The sequence below is a fragment of the Tachyglossus aculeatus genome, assembly GCF_015852505.1.
Source record: "Tachyglossus aculeatus isolate mTacAcu1 chromosome 12 unlocalized genomic scaffold, mTacAcu1.pri SUPER_6_unloc_1, whole genome shotgun sequence".
Classification (NCBI taxonomy): domain Eukaryota; kingdom Metazoa; phylum Chordata; class Mammalia; order Monotremata; family Tachyglossidae; genus Tachyglossus; species Tachyglossus aculeatus.
Window position 1 is genome coordinate 8,112,245 of NW_024044828.1, and position 16,356 is coordinate 8,128,600.

Sequence of the window (16,356 nt, forward strand, 5' to 3'; positions counted from 1 at the left end):
AACTTCAGAGACATCTCCTTAATCAACTACAGAGATTTCCCCTGATTCAAAAAAGAGATATGGTGCCTTGCATAACTGATATAACATTAAGCCTTCCCTGAAAAACTGGACTTTTTTTCCATTTCAGTTGCATCATAGAATTATGATGTGTTATGACTGCATTATGGAACTCCCTATTGAAAAATTAAAGTGCTGTTCAGTGAGATGAATACTAACTGCAACCTGTGGAAAAATAATTTCCTCCAACAATAGAGTGTGCAAGGTTAATACCAAAAGCATCAGAATGGGAGCTGGCCAAAACTGACAGCTAATCCACCTGTCTGCTTAAGAATAACAGTCAGTCCATTTAACTCATTCATTCTGCCTTTCTCGCTACCTCTATCTTTAATATGAACACTATCTCTAATTAACTAGACAGCTGCATTACAATGTACTGATTCTTGAAGCTTTTTACAGTACCAATACTTTTCAACATACTGGATTTTAAACATTCCCATCTCTAAATAAAACTTTCCTAAAATTAAGAGCTGTGTTGTTCAACAGTGTAAGTAGTTTTTCTTTTCCGAAATATGATTTAATTGGAACTAAAACCCACCTTGATTAATCCACTAACAAGATATTCATAAAGAATATATATTCTTTATCTTAATCATTCTTTCCTTTTTGTTCCTATTTTGGTCAATGAAGTCAGATACATTCATGCATGCATGCATACATACACACACAGACACACCCCAACACCAACACCACCACCCCAAAAAAACCTGTTTCTCCTCATGCTTCTTTTTCCCTACACTGGGTGGCCTTAGTTAAAATTTTGCATAAATTTTTTAAATGGCTGTTATGTAATCTCCATCACTGCATCTATTAGCTGCCTTGGAGGTCAGCATCTATTAGCTGCCTTGGAGGTCAGAAGGATCCTTTCTGAACTTTTATTCCCACTTTCACATGAATCATCGGGCACTTTTAAATGATTCTACAATGTATAATACCAAAATTATTCAATGACAATTAAAACCCTTCAGCCTCACAATGTTAACTGGTCCTGATAAAAGAAATTGGCTTTAGCCACACAATGCTTACGACTGCGGGGCTGCCTGGAGGGGCGAATTTGCTGTTTTTCTAAACAGGTATTCTTGAGTAGAAGGAACTCCAGTGAAATCCCCAATAACTCCTTTGTAATCCAGAGTATTGGTGAAAACGAGGCAAACAATGTGACGTCATTTGAAGTCTCACTGCCCCCCTCCCAACCAAACCTGTTTTCCCTTAAGCCCCCTGGGCTCCCCAGAAGTCAATTCCAATCAACTTCCCCTGGCAGGTGGCAACAGAAATAGCCGCCCGGTGGTCTCTTTTGCTCGTGAGGATGCTGATTCCCTTTCATTCATTCATTCATTCAATCGTATTTATTGAGGGCTTACTGCGTGCTGAGCATTGTACTAGGCGCTCAGGAAAGTACAATAAGCAATAAAGAGTGACAATCCCTTTCCACAACGAGCTCACGCCGGAAGAGGATTTTCCATCTCCCATCGCCCCATAATGATAATAATAATAATTGTGGTATTTGTTAAGCGCTTACTATGTGCCAGGCACTGTACTAAGCAGTGGGGTGGATACAAGCAAATCGAGGTGGACACAGTCTCTGTCCCTCGTGGGGCTCACAGTTTCAATCCCAATTTTCCAGATGAGGTCACTGAGGCCGAGAGAAGTGAAGTGACTTGCCCACGGTCACACAGGAGACAAATGGCGGAGCCGGAATTAGAACCCACGACCTCTTACTCTCAGGCTCGTGCTCTATCCACTGTATTAAGAAGCGTGGCTCAGTGGAAAGCGCACGGGCTTTGGAGTCAGAGGTCATGGGTTCAAATCCCGGCTCTGCCAACTGTCAGCTGTGTGACTTTGGGCAAGTCACTTAACTTCTCTGTGCTTCAGTTACCTCATCTGTAAAATGGGGATTAAGACTGTGAGCTCCCCGTAGGACAACTTGATCACCCTGTAACCTCCCCAGCGCTTAGAACAGTGCTTTGTACACAGTAATCGCTTAATAAATGCCAACATTATTATTATAAGTACCATAATCATCAATCATCATTGTGGCTTAGTGGAAAGCTTTGTGGCTTTGTGGTTGGGAGTCAGAGGTCGTGAGTTCTAATCCCGGCTCCACCACCTGTCTGCTGGGTGACTCTGGGCAAGTCACTTCACTTCTCTGGGCCTCAATTCCCTCATCTGGAAAAGGGGGATGACGGCCGTGAGACCCACGTGGGATGATCTGATGACCTTGCATCTCCCCCAGAGCTTAGATTAGTGCCTGGCACATTGTAGGAGCTTAACAAATATCATCAACGTTATTATGATTGTTACCTGAAGGGGATTTTCCATCTCCATCGCCAACCCCTTCCCTCTTCCGTGCCCTCCCCAGCCTGCCCTTCCACCCTGCCCGCGTTGCCCACTTGTATTTCCCAAGCGCTTAGTACAGTGCTGTACACACAGTCAGCGCTCAATAAATACGAATGAATGAAAGAATGCCCAAATGCCCAAACTGGCAGGCAGGATTGAGCCCAGTCCGGTCCCACCCGAATTGTAGTTTGCAAGCGTTTAGCACAGTGCTGTGCACACAGTAGCAATCAATAAATACGAATGAATGAATGAATGTCCAAATGCCCACACTGGCAGGCAGGATTGAGCCCTCTCCGGTGCCATCCTAATTGTAGTTTCCAAGCGTTTAGTACAGTGCCGTGCACACGGTCAGCTCTCAATAAATACGAATGAATGAATGACTGAATGCCCAAACTGGCAGGCAGGATTGAGCCCGCTCCGATCCCACCCGACCTGTCCTTTCCAAGCGCTTAGTACAGTACTGCGCACACAGTCATTGCTCAAGAAATGCGAATAAATGAATGAATGCCCAAACTGGCAGGCAAGATAGAGCCCGCTCCGTGCCACCCGAATAGTAGTTTCCAAGCGTTTAGTATAGTGCCGTGCACACAGTCAGCGCTCAATGAATATGAATGAATGAATGAGTGCATGAGTGCATGAATGCCCAAACTGGCAGGCGGGATTGAGCCCGCTCCGGTGCCACCTGAATTGTAGTTTCCAAGCGTTTAGTACAATGCTGGGCACACAGTCAGCGCTCAATAATACGAATGAATGAATGAATGAATGCCCAAACTGGTAAAGAGGACTGATCCCGCTCCGGTGCCATCCGAATTGTAGTTTGCAAGCGCTTAGTACAGTGCTGTGCACACAGTCAGCGCTCAATACATACGAATGAATGAATGAATGCCCAAATGCCCAAACCGGCAGGCAAGAATAAGCTCGCTCCGGTTCCCCCCGAATTGTAGTTTCCAAGCGTTTATCATCAGTCGTATTTATTGAGCGCTTACTATGTGCAGAGCACTGTACTAAGCGTTTGGGAAGTACAAGTTGGCAACATATAGAGACAGTCCCTACCCAACAGTGGGCTCACAGTCTAAAAGGGGGAGACAGAGAACAAAACCAAACATACCAACAAAATAAAATAAATAGAATAGATATGTACAAGTAAAATAAATAATTAGAGTAATAAACATGTATAAACATATATACATATATACAGGTGCTGTGGGGAAGGGAAGGAGGCAAGATGGGGGGGTGGAGGGGGGACGAGGGGGAGAGGAAGGAAGGGGCTCAGTCTGGGAAGGCCTCCTGGAGGAGGTGTGCTCTCAGTACGGCCTTGAAGGGAAGTACAGTTTAGTACAGTGCCGTGCAGAGAAGCAGCGTGGCTCAGTGGAAAGAGCACGGGCTTTGGAGTCAGAGGTCATGGGTTCAAATCCCGGCTCCGCCAATTGCCAGCTGTGTGACTTTGGGCAAGTCACTTCACTGGGCCTCGGTGACCTCATCTGTAAAATGGGGATTAAGACTGTGAGCCCCACGTGGGGCAACCTGATCACCCTGTAACCTCCCCAGGGCTTAGAACACTGCTTTGCATGTAGTAAGTGCTTAATAAATGCCATTATCACCATCACACAGTCAGCGCTCAATAATTACGAATGAGTGAGTGAGTGAGTGAGTCTGAGTGAGACTGTGAGCCCCCCGTGGGACAACCTGATCACCCTGTAACCTCCCCGGCGCTTAGAACAGTGCTTTGCACATAGTAAGTGCTTAATAAATGCCATTATCATCATCACACAGTCAGCGCTCAATAAATACGAATGAATGAATGAATGAGTGAGAGAGACTGTGAGCCCCCCGTGGGACAACCTGATCACCCTGTAACCTCCCCAGCGCTTAGAACAGTGCTGTTCTGAGTTAATAAATCCTGTTCTAAGTGCTTAATAAATGCCATTATCATCATCACACAGTCAGCGCTCAATAAATACGAATGAATGAATTAATGAGTGAGTGAGACTGTGAGCCCCCCGTGGGACAACCTGATCACCCAGCGCTTAGAACAGTGGTTTGCACGTAGTAAGTGCTTAACAAATGCCATTATCATCATCATCACAGTCAGCGCTCAATAAATACGAATGAAGGAATGAATGAGTGAGTGAGTGAGACTGTGAGCCCCCCGTGGGGACAACCTGCACATCCAGTGCTTAGAACAGTGCTTTGCACGTAGTAAGTGCTTAAATGCAATTATCATCATCACACAGTCAGCGCTCAATAAATACGAATGCATGAATGAGTGAGTGAGTGAGACTGTGAGCCCCCCGTGGGGACAACCTGTTCATCCAGTGCTTAGAACAGTGCTTTGCACGTAGTAAGTGCTTAAATGCAATTATCATCATCACACAGTCAGCGCTCAATAAATACGAATGCATGAATGAGTGAGTGAGTGAGACTGTGAGCCCCCCGTGGGACATCCTGATCACCCAGCGCTTTAGAGCACTGCTTTGCACGTAGTAAGTGCTTAACAAATGCCATTATCATCATCACACAGTCAGCGCTCAATAAATACGAATGAATGAGTGACACTGTGAGCCCCCCGTGGGACAACCTGATCACCCAGCGCTTAGAGCACTGCTTTGCATGTAGTTAGTGCTTAACAAATGCCATTATCATCATCACACAGTCAGCGCTCAATAAATACGAATGAATGAATGAGTGAGACTGTGAGCCCCCGGTGGGACACCCTGATCATCCAGCGCTTAGAACAGTGCTTTGCACGTAGTAAGTGCTTAACAAATGCCATTATCATCATCACACAGTCAGCGCTCAATAAATACGAATGAATGAGTGACACTGTGAGCCCCCCGTGGGACAACCTGATCACCCAGCGCTTAGAGCACTGCTTTGCACGTAGTTAGTGCTTAACAAATGCCATTATCATCATCACACAGTCAGCGCTCAATAAATACGAATGAATTAGTGAGTGAGTAAGACTGTGGGCCCGCGGTGGGACAACCTGATCATCCAGCGCTTAGAACAGTGCTTTGCACGTAAGTGCTTAACAAATATCATCATCACACAGTCAGCGCTCAATAAATACGAATGAATGAATGAGTGAGACTGTGAGCACCCCGTGGGACAACCTGATCGTCCAGCGCTTAGAACAGTGCTTTGCACGTAGTAAGTGCTTAACAAATGCCATTATCATCACCACACAGTCAGCGCTCAATAAATACGAATGCATGAATGAGTGAGTGAGACTGTGAGCCCCCCGTGGGACAACCTGGTTGATCACCAAGCGCTTAGAGCAGTGCTTTGCACGTAGTAAGTGCTTAACAAATGCCATTACCGTCATCACACAGTCAGCGCTCAATAAATACGAATGAATGAATGAGTGGCACTGTTAGCCCCCCGTGGGACAACCTGATCACCCAGCGCTTAGAACAGTGCTTTGCACGTAGTAAGTGCTTAACAAATGCCATTATCATCATCACACAGTCAGCGCTCAATCAATCGTATTTATTGAGCGCTTACTGTGTGCAGAGCACTGTACTAAGCGCTTGGGAAGTACAAGTTGGCAACATATAGAGACCGTCCCTACCCAACAGTGGGTTCAATAAATGGGAATGCATGAATGAGTGATTGAGTGAGACTGTGAGCCCCCAGTGGAACAACCTGATCACCCAGCGCATAGAACAGTGCTTTGCACGCAAGTGCTTAACAAATGTCATTATCACCATCACACAGTCAGCGCTCAATAAATACGAATGAATGAATGAGTGAGTGAGTGAGTGAGTGAATGAAGCCCCTCCAAGCCCGGTGCCCCTGGTCATTTGCCCGGGAATAAAGGCCGGGTGTATGCGGAGCAGGGTGTTCCCGGGGGGGCTTCCAGGAGGAGGAGGGCTGGCGCCGGGGTCCGGGGACTGGGCAGGATCCCCTCTCCTCTCCTCTGCGCCCACCCCGAGGGGACCCCGTTGCCCCTTCCCCCCCGGTGCGGGCCCGGACTTACCGCGGTGGGACAGGCGCAGGCGGGGCTGTCCGGGGCCGGCGCTCAGCGCGGCGGGCCACAGCGCCAGCAGAAGGTAGCGCACCAGGGTCCGGCCGGGCAGGGCGGGCGCCCCCCGCCCCGGGGGGCACGGCAAGGCGGGCATGCCCGGCGGGAGGGAGCCGGGGGGTTCCCGCCTGCCCGCCGCCTTAGGCAGACCGGCTCATTCGGGGAGAGGGAGAGAAATGCAACATTCAAGAGGGGCGACCCCCGAGCCCTCCCCCTGCACCTGGACGGGCTGCCCCTTGGCACCGCCCCTTGGCACCGCCCGCCAGGGCTAAGTCCCCCGGAGAAGGAGGGCCGTCGGCAGCCGGCTCAATCTGCGCCCGGGGCCCGGGGGCGACGAGCTGCCACCATCCTCGAACACGTGCCACTCTCGGGCCCGCCCCCTGTGACTCAACGGGCCCTCGACGGGGGGCCTCCGCAAGCACCCAATCCAGGGGTCCAATCCGTCCCCCACCCCCGCCCCCTCCATCCCGACGTCTTGCTGCAGGAGAAAAAGCCACCCACATCACCTCCTGAGATGCCCCTGCCACCCTGCCCCTCTCCCCGGAAGCCAAAAGTCACCCAGCCGCTGCCCCAAACCGGTCCCTGCGCCCCCTCCCTCACCTAAAGATCCCCTCTTTAACCTGAAACAGGAGCACGGGTAAAAGTCCCCTTTTAGACTGTGAGCCCACCGTTGGGTAGGGACTGTCCCTATATGTTGCCAACTTGTCCTTCCCAAGCGCTTAGTACAGTGCTCTGCACACAGTAAGCGCTAAATAAATACGATTGATTGATAAAGGAAGCACCCTACCCCCCACCGGGGAAACCTCCGGGGGCACAGCGTGATCATCGAGGGAATCCTCGTTTCAGGTTCAAAGGTGGAAAGGGGAAAACAGGGTTGAAAATGAAAAGCCCGTGCCCGGCGGGGAGATGCGTTTCAAAATCCGCGTTTCAGTTGCGAAGGTGGGAAGAGGGTCACCAAATAGAAAATGAAAAGCCTGTCCCTGGCAGGAAGATGCGTCTGAAAAGCCACGTTTTAGTTGCGAAGGAACTAAGAGGAAAGCAACGTAGAAAATGAAAAGCCTGGCCCTGGCATGAAGATAAGTCTGAAAGGCCACGTTTCAGTTACGAAGGCGGAAAGACTAAAACAAAGTAGAAAATGAAAAGCCTGTGCCTGGCAGGGAGATGCACTTGAAAATCCACGTTTCAGCTGCGAAGGTGGAAAGAGGAAAACAAAGTAGAAAATGAAAAGCCTGTGCCTGGGGGGAAGATGCATTTGAAGACATTCCAAGCACTGTATTATTTGCCTGAAGTGTTCATTATAAAATGCTTTTTCACCATTTTAAGTACAAACATCCACATTTATGAATAATAGCACTTTATGAGTTTTTGAAATTTTCAGGTCGTGGTTTTTTTTTTTTTTAATTATTCTCCTGTAGATAACTGTATTGCTCTGCATTGCTTTGAGACACTTGATAGATTCACCCTCCACATAGCTGACACGTGTTCTGGAAGTTTTTAGAAGCCTCAGGAAGTTGAAGATCTTTTATTTCAGTGGCTGGGCACTTCCATGGTTTATTTTTCAAGACACTCTGATTGTGTAAATAAGCTTAACACAATAGGTCAACTTTGCCATCGACTTACAATCAATCTCAAAAACCAAACCAAACAGTGTGTTGCTGTTGGCATGGAAATGAATGATGTTAAACCTTGAGAAGGTATTTGAGACCTCAGCACCAAAGGAGTTGCTCAATGAACACATTTATCCTAAAATACGATGATCGTCTTTCCTTTCTTAAAGCATTATTAGTAAAAAAGTAGGGCCTAAAATATTTCTTTTTGAAAATTAAATTTCAATAATTTCTATAACTCCAAGTAAAACAGTGCATTTCCTGTGTAGAGACAGTATTTTCAGATTTTACATTCTATGGTGTGTGAAGATGGAGTTGAAGCATCTTTTCTCTCTTGTCACTTAAAACAAGAGACATACACATTCCCTCCTTTTTTCTCTCTAAACCTTTATGTGTAGGTGGGCTGCTGTGAGTAGGGACTGTCCAGTAAGATGTTGATGCCACCATGTGCTATAAATAATTAGATTGTCAAGGTTTACGGAAGATAACACGTTCTAAACACATTGAACTGTAAAACAGCTTGAGGAATTGAGAGACTTTCCAGCCGGGAGTGATCTACATAGGGCCTTGGATATTTTAAAAGCCTGCCTGCTGACTAAGAGTCGTGGAATTGGTTTCCCAAGTGAAGTACCATACCTTGGGACTCTTCTGTCCCTGTTGTTTCTCATTGCAGCATCTAGGACAGCAGTTGTTAGAGGTACAACATGCCTGGCGGGAATTTGGGAAGCAGTAACTCTAGTGCCTGCCTTCATTCACCAAAAACAACATCAGGCCACCACTGAACAAATTTTGTGCTAAACTGCCATAGTACTGAATTAATAGAACTTTGTTGCAATTTCCATTCATCAAGACAGCAATATGAAGTCATTTGAATAAATTGACAGGTACCGTGTTTGATTGTAATGGTAATGTAGATTGTAGTCCACGTTTTAGCTACCTGTATCATATTGTCAAAGTAAGGACCCAGTCCCACTGGCCTATATAAGTAGCCCATTTCCTGTATCATAGATGCTTCAGGTAGATCATTTAAGCAGCCCATAAATTGATTTAAAGAATTATAGGGTGTCCTGGCTCCATTAACCGGTGTTACTTCCTTCCTCTGCTGTCCATCCACATTTTCCTCAAGTGTCCCCAAGGCCACTAAAGGCAGATTTATAGCAAACATAAGCAGAATTATCATGAAAATGAAGCAAAATTGAAACAGAAAAGCAGAGAAAATTCTATCCAATTTCTTGTAAGATCACCGACCAATTTCCAGTAAGCGCTATGTGGTTTTCAATCTGAAAGTCACATAGAGGGACAACTGGCTAGTGATTATTTTCAGAATCATTAAATAGATGGTAATTTTGTTCTGGATTCCGCCATGCTAATCCCTGAATGCATTCAAATTCCATGATGCCGCCCCCAAAAATGCATAAATCCTGCCTTGGGTGTTCCTGAACATTACTAAGGAAGGTGGAGTGGTGACACTGGCAAAGCTCAAAACCATCATGAAGAAATGCACTTTCAATTCATCGTGATGTTTTGCTCTTACGTTCACTGGTTCAGATGATTACTGTGTGAATTGAGAGATTGACTAAAATCGTTTAAAAAAAAGAGAGAAAAGATCAAAACAGAGATTTTCTCTGTGACCTAGTGGTGACCCTTGATTCATTTAAACAGATCCTATCCTAAAACAGAGATGGCCAAGAGTACTGAGAATGCAGTTATATAGGCTTATGCTCTTTACAGGGTGTCGGGGTCTGAATCCACTACTCAGTTACTGTGTTAGTTAAATGCTGGCACTGACCGGATGTTAGGACTGCCCAGCATCTCCTGAATTGAATAACCAGGGACTTAATAATCACGGTAAAGTTTGTGGTAAACAGAAATCCTCTAGGATGTACTCCTAAGGGATGCATGAAACTGAAGAACGAATTATTCTTATGGATATTATGGTATTTTGCTTTTCTAATTTCAGAAATACAACTTCAAGTATTGTGTACCCATCCTATCCTTTTTATGGTTAGGAGGAAAGATAGGATATACTTACAAGAAAAGACTTAGGGGTAATAAATATCTCATAAATAATTTCAGGATGTTTATAGTGTATTTACCCAAAAGATTCCAAAGTTTTCAAACAGCTTCATATACTAATATACATGAAACTTGGACCAGATTTTATGGTTAGTTTTGCTAAAGATTAGAGTTAGCGTTTGTTGTATTGTACTCTCCCAAGTGCTTAGTTTAGTGCTTTGTGTATGCTAAGAGTTCAAAGAATATCATTATTGATAATGTGTTCAGAACAGAAATACAGCAATTTATAGTGTGGAAGGGTCTAATAATAATGATGGCATTTGTTAAGCACTTACTATGTGCAAGGCACTGTTCTAAGCGCTGGGCAGGATACAAGGTGATTAGGTTGTCCCACTTGGGGCTCACAGTCTTAATCCCCATTTTACGGATGAGGTAACTGAGGCACAGAGGTGACTTGCCCAAAATCACACAGCTGACAAGCGGCAGATGCGGTATTAGAACCCATGACCTCGGATTCCCAAGCCCATGCTCTTTCCACTGAGGCACACTGCCCTCTCCAAACACCTGAAAAGATTTAGGACTACCCATTTTACAATTTCTTCTTGTGGACAAAAAGTGCCTCCTCGTTTCAGATTAGAACATTACAGTGCTCATTCTTTTTCATTCTCTTTTTCCATTGTCCTTCTCCAAATTGTTCCTGGCTTCCTCTCCCTCTACCTTTTCTCTCCCTCCCCTATTCTATTCCCACTTTCTCCAATTCAGCTTTATTATTATTCTTATCATCATCATTGATAAAAACAACAATAATAGTAATAGCAATGGCCATATTTGTTAAGTGCTTATGATCTGCCAAGCACTGGTACAGATAAAAGATAATCAGGGTAGTTCCAGTCCCAGTCCCTCATTGGGCTTTCAGTCTAAGTAGGATGGAGAACAGGTTACATCTTACAGATGAGGAAACTGAGGAAATAGGAAGTTAAGTTACTTGTCCAAGGTTATACAACAGACAGGTAACAGAACCTGACTCCCAGGCCCATGTTCTTTCCAATAAGCCCCACTGTTTACTGTATCTCTCACTGCTTTAGTCCCTCTATCTTTATCCACCATATGCGCCAGCAGAACCCAAGTTTCACCAGTGGGATATTGACTTTTTGATATGTCTACTGTCAATCAATCAATCAATCTCTGTATAGAGCATTATACTAAGTGCTTGAGAGTACAGTAAAACAGAGTTGGTATTCACGTTCAATAATAGTGGCTTTTTCCCTTAGTTGGTGGAGCCCTGGATAGTTAATGATCACTATGTGTTTGACAGAAGATGCAAAACACATTAAGCTTCAGTTTAGCACAGAAAGTGAAGAAACAATTGTACCCCAGTTGAAAAAGTCAGCATACAGAGGAGAGAGAGGGTTAGATAAAGAAAATGAAATTATGCGATTGGAATTTCACCAGCCTAAACCCTGCCAAGTCTTTGGAAATGCTTTATAGGTTCTTGAATCAAAGTGGTTGTAGCCTTGGATGATAAACGGAAAAATTTTTACATGTCATGAAAAGCAGCATCAACTCAATGTATGTACCTGTTTCATATTAGAATAAATTAAAATGAATTCCAAAAGGGGAAAATGTCTTGGATGATGAAAAATATTAGCAACTAAAATCAAAGCTGCATTTGGCTTTGTGCATTGAAATTGGAGCTCAAAATTTCTGAAGCCAGAAAATTCAAGGAAGGGTCTGGCAGAAACCCAGTGAAGTTCCCATTGACCAAAAGATTCCTGTTATTTATATCTACTCTTACAATAAAGTTTAGGAGTGAAGAAACAAAGAGTAAGATAATAGGTATAAGCTAAATGAAATAAAATGAAGGGACAGTGATGCTTCAGCTGAAGGCCACATTGGGTAGAAGTGGATCATCAAATATTTATTTCTCGTTGCCATCTTGACTTTTCCTCTCCCAGCTATCTATTGCACTTGGGTTTAATCAGATACCCTCCTCCCCACCCCACAGCACTTGTGTATATCAATATATACCTATAATTCTATTTATTTACATTAATGCCCATTTACTTGTTTTTATGTGCCTATATCTATAATGTTGTTTATATTGATGCTATGGATGCGTGTTTACTTGTTTTTATGTCTGTCTCCCCTCCCTTCTAGACCGTAAGCTTTTGTGGGCAGCGATTGTCTCTCTTTGTTGCTGAATTGTACTTTCCGAGTATTTAAAGCAGTGCTTTGCACACAGTAAGTGCCCAACAAATGTGACTGACTGACTGAATGAATGAATGAATGAATACCAAAAAGCACCACTGGCCTAATTGAGGTGCCATAGACTACTGAGACATAGAGCCAGGGTTTACAACAGGCAGGGCCTCATTGTGAGGAATCTTTTGATTGGTTCTCATAACTTTTTTCAACATTGCGAATGGGCTAGAAGCAATTGTGTATACCCTTTAGCTTCCAACAAAGCCCTGTGCAGAGTAGTAGCACCATGCAGAGGAGGGGGTTTGGTACTGCATTTGTTACATTTCAATTTATAAATGTCTGTAAATATTTATAAAGCCCAATTTACCTATACATTATCTGATACTGCTTGTAAACTTTGTAAGAGTTCAAACTTTCAGGATTTCAATACTATGTCCCTACAGGGCCTAAGAACCACAAAGCTAGGCTCAATCAATCAGTAGTATTTATTAGTACATTCAGTGCAAAGGGCATTGAACTAGGCATTTGAGAGAGTTCATCAGAACTACTAGACATTGATCCCACTTGTCTGCTGCATAACCTCAGGGAAGTCACTTAACTTCTCTGTGCCTCAGTTACCTCATCTGTAAAATGGGGATTATGACTGGGAGCCCCAAATGGGACACGGACTGCATCTACCCTGATTAGTTTCTATCTATCCCAGCTCTTAGGAAAGAGTCTGGCACATAGTAAACACAACAGATACCACTGAAAAATGAAATCCCACCTCAAGGACTTTATTGGGTTAGGAAAGGGAGCCATCAAGACAAGCACATAAGTGATGAATTGTGGGTGAGTGGCTCAAGTGCTTAGACGGCACACAAGTGCCGAATTGGAATTCGGGGAAGATATAGGTTGAGGGAATGAGACATTAATTGGGATAGCTTCCTGGAGGATGTTTGCTTTCAGGAAACATGATCTTGACCTAGTCGCAAGTGAGGAATTGCTCTTGGGTGTATTAAACACTGGGATACATAGAAGGTTATAATAATAATGGTATTTGTTAAGTGCTTACTGTGTGCCAAGCATTGTGCTAAACTCTGGAGTAGGTACAAGATAATCAGATTGAAAACAGTCCCTGTCCCACAAGGGCTCACAGCCTAATGGGCAGGGATAATGGTATTGAATCCCCATTTTGCGGATACAAAAACTGACAGAGAGATTAATCAGTCAGTCAATCAGTTGTATTTATTGAGTGGTTACCATATGCAGAACACTGTTCTTAGTGCTTGGGAGAGCACAATACAACAGAATTAGCAGATACATTCTTGCCCAAGATCACACAGCAGGCAAATTGGCAGAGCTGGGATTAGAACCAGGTCCTCTGACTTCCTGGGCCCATGTTCTTTCCCTCAGTCCTCAATCCTTTTCACAATCCTTGTCTCACGTGGGGTTCACAATATAGCCTATCCCCATTTTACAGATGAGGAAATGGAGACCCAGAAAGGTTAAATGACTTGCCCGAGGTCATGTAGCAAACTAATACAGAGCTGGGAGTAGAACACAGATTTTCTGCCTCCTAGTGCTGGGCTCTTTCCAGTAGAGTACACCTAACATGTGAGAACTCAGTGATTTGGGATCATACAAATGGTCTCCTCGTGCATGTCCCATAATGAGTTCAGTATGCAGGCTACAAATCTCAGCAGTCTCTGCACACCAGACAGGGGCTAGCCTTGAGAATGTTTGAATCCTAAAACCCCAAAGTCCTTATATTTCTGCAGAAGTCATATCAGGCCCAATCAGGCCTGAACAAAGGAAAAATGGCTGTCTGATAGGGGCTGTATCCAGTAATCATTAAGTCAAATAAGGCTCTGCCCCGTAATTTTGTATCATATTGTACCCTGGTGATAGAGTTTCCATTTCTGGTGGATTAAGGAGGCCTTCTGGTAAAGTAGCAAGGTTTAAAATTTCCCAGGGAAAAAAAAATGGCAGGGCTTCCTATTCATCAAATAATTCTGAAAAAAATGATGAGTTGACTGGAAATGAGCCACAAACAGGACAATTAAATTTCCCCTTGATATTTTGGAAATACATGTGGTTTTAAAAATAGAAGGGAACGCACTTAATGAAAATGTGTATTGAGTTATAAAATAATCCAAAATAGTTCACTGAGGTCCGAATTCTGAATTCACCCTACCCTAATTAGTGAATGCCATTCTTTCATTTTTAAAGCATCTGAAGCATCACTTCTTCTAGCTATAGGTTGCATGTTCCCTCTTTGATCTAGGATCAAATTTAGACAATAGGCAGGAACAAAATGAGTTGTGTGAATGGGAAGCAGGACTTCTAACTCCTAAGTAATTTTATTGAAATTCTCAAGTGATCGATCTAAAGGCACATACAAGTCTCAAACTGGTATTCTATAAAAATGAGTGGTTTCATCGGGGTGGGGGGGTTAAGATGCAAAGATGGAGAAGGATATTGCATGAAGGCAGTGCTGAGCACACTAGAATTATATCTGCCATATATCACAGATACATTTTTTTATAAATTGGGCAATGTGCCAGAAGTGTAGCTATTTAAAGGAAAGGTACACTAAATTAATGTGAATTAAATGCTTCCACTTGGATGATATTTCAATAGTCCGCCAACAACAAAAAGCTAATTAGTAAGTCTTATTCCTGTCATCAGCCAAGTGCTCTTTAAAGATGACTAGTCTTTTAGACTGTGAGCCCACTGTTGGGTAGGGACTGTCTCTATGTGTTGCCAACTTGTACTTCCCAAGCGCTTAGTACAGTGCTCTGCACACAGTAAGCGCTCAATAAATACGATTGATGATGACTAAAACGTCATAATAATCAGAATGACAGGTGAAAATCAAATCACAGATTTCCCTGGATGGTTGCAAGGGTTTTGTTTTGTTCTTTTACATTTTACTCTTCCCAAATATTTTTCTGTTTAATCAAAAATAAAAACCCTATGCAATGCTTTCTTAAGAAGCAAAAAAGAAATGGCATTCCTGCTATTTCCCCTTGGCCTCAAGGCAGGAAATTAGGACCAATTCAGCATTTCCTATTAGTGCAGTATGAGGAGGGGCAGCATTCAAAAAGTCTATTCAAAGATAATGATGTGAGAATTGTTTCCTTATAAGCTGTGAAGTTAAAAATATGATGGCCTTTTAAATTTTTCCAATGGTTCCACACCCAGTTTAGAAAGTTCCCTTTCATTAGTTCCTCAGTGGGGTTGTATTTACAAAAATCAGACTTTCTTCCCAGAGGAAAAATGAACTAAGTGCTGGTGGCCTCAATATTGACACGTTTAGTTCAAAGTTAGGTTAGTCAGTCAGCTAATAGAGCAAACAGAATTGATATTTCTTTAAAGAATGTCTGCAGCCCGGGGCCTTTCAAGGGATTATTATGTTAATGGTGAAGTGAAAGGCTTTTCAAAATAAATTATACCAAACTATTTGTAACCACAAATCCCTTAGAGCCCAAAAGTTTATCTCTTCTAAACATAAAGCATTTGGTGATTGGATATTTCAAGGCCCAAGGTCACTGTTTTAAGGTTACCTGAAGAATTCATACAATGATGGTGTCAAAATGTACTGATTCCACTGTGTTTTCTGCTTTATTCATTCATTCATTCATTCATTCAATTGTCTTTATTGAGCGCTTACTGTATGCAGAGCACTGTACTAAGCGCTTGGGAAGTTCAAGTTGGCAACATATAGAGAGGGTCCCTACCCAACAGCAGTCTCACAGTCTAGGAGGGGGAGACAGACAACAAAATAAAACATATTAACAAAATAAAATAAATAGAATAGTAAATATGTACAAGTAAAATAGAGTAATAAATATGTGCAAACATATATACAGATGCTGTGGGGAGGGGAAGGAGGTAGGGTGGGGAGGATGGGGAGGGGGAGGAGGGGCAGAGGAAGGAGGGGGCTTAGTCTGGGAAGGCCTCCTGGAGGAGGTGAGCTCTCAGTAGGGCTTTGAAGGGAGGAAGAGAGCTAGCTTGGCGGATGTGCGGAGGGAGGGCATTCCAGGCCAGGTGGAGGACGTGGGCTGGGGGTCAGTGGCGGGACAGGTGAGAACGAGGCACAGTGAGGAGATTAGTGGCAGAGGAGCGGAG

At 43.8% G+C, this 16,356-nt stretch overlaps 1 protein-coding gene across 2 annotated transcripts in view; it reads right to left on the minus strand.

Annotated features, from left to right (window-relative positions):
- Positions 1-6,708, minus strand: part of SEMA3E (semaphorin 3E) — a 192,347-nt gene extending 185,639 nt beyond the window's left edge. The window contains exon 1 of one of the 2 annotated variants that reach the window (XM_038741276.1): positions 6,374-6,708. In XM_038741276.1, the coding sequence (XP_038597204.1) occupies positions 6,374-6,515 (142 nt within the window). In that variant the 5' untranslated portion in view covers positions 6,516-6,708. The remainder of the gene's footprint in view (positions 1-6,373) is intronic. The other variant, XM_038741275.1, reaches the window with a different exon arrangement.
- Between the last annotated feature and the right edge of the window lie 9,648 nt (positions 6,709-16,356).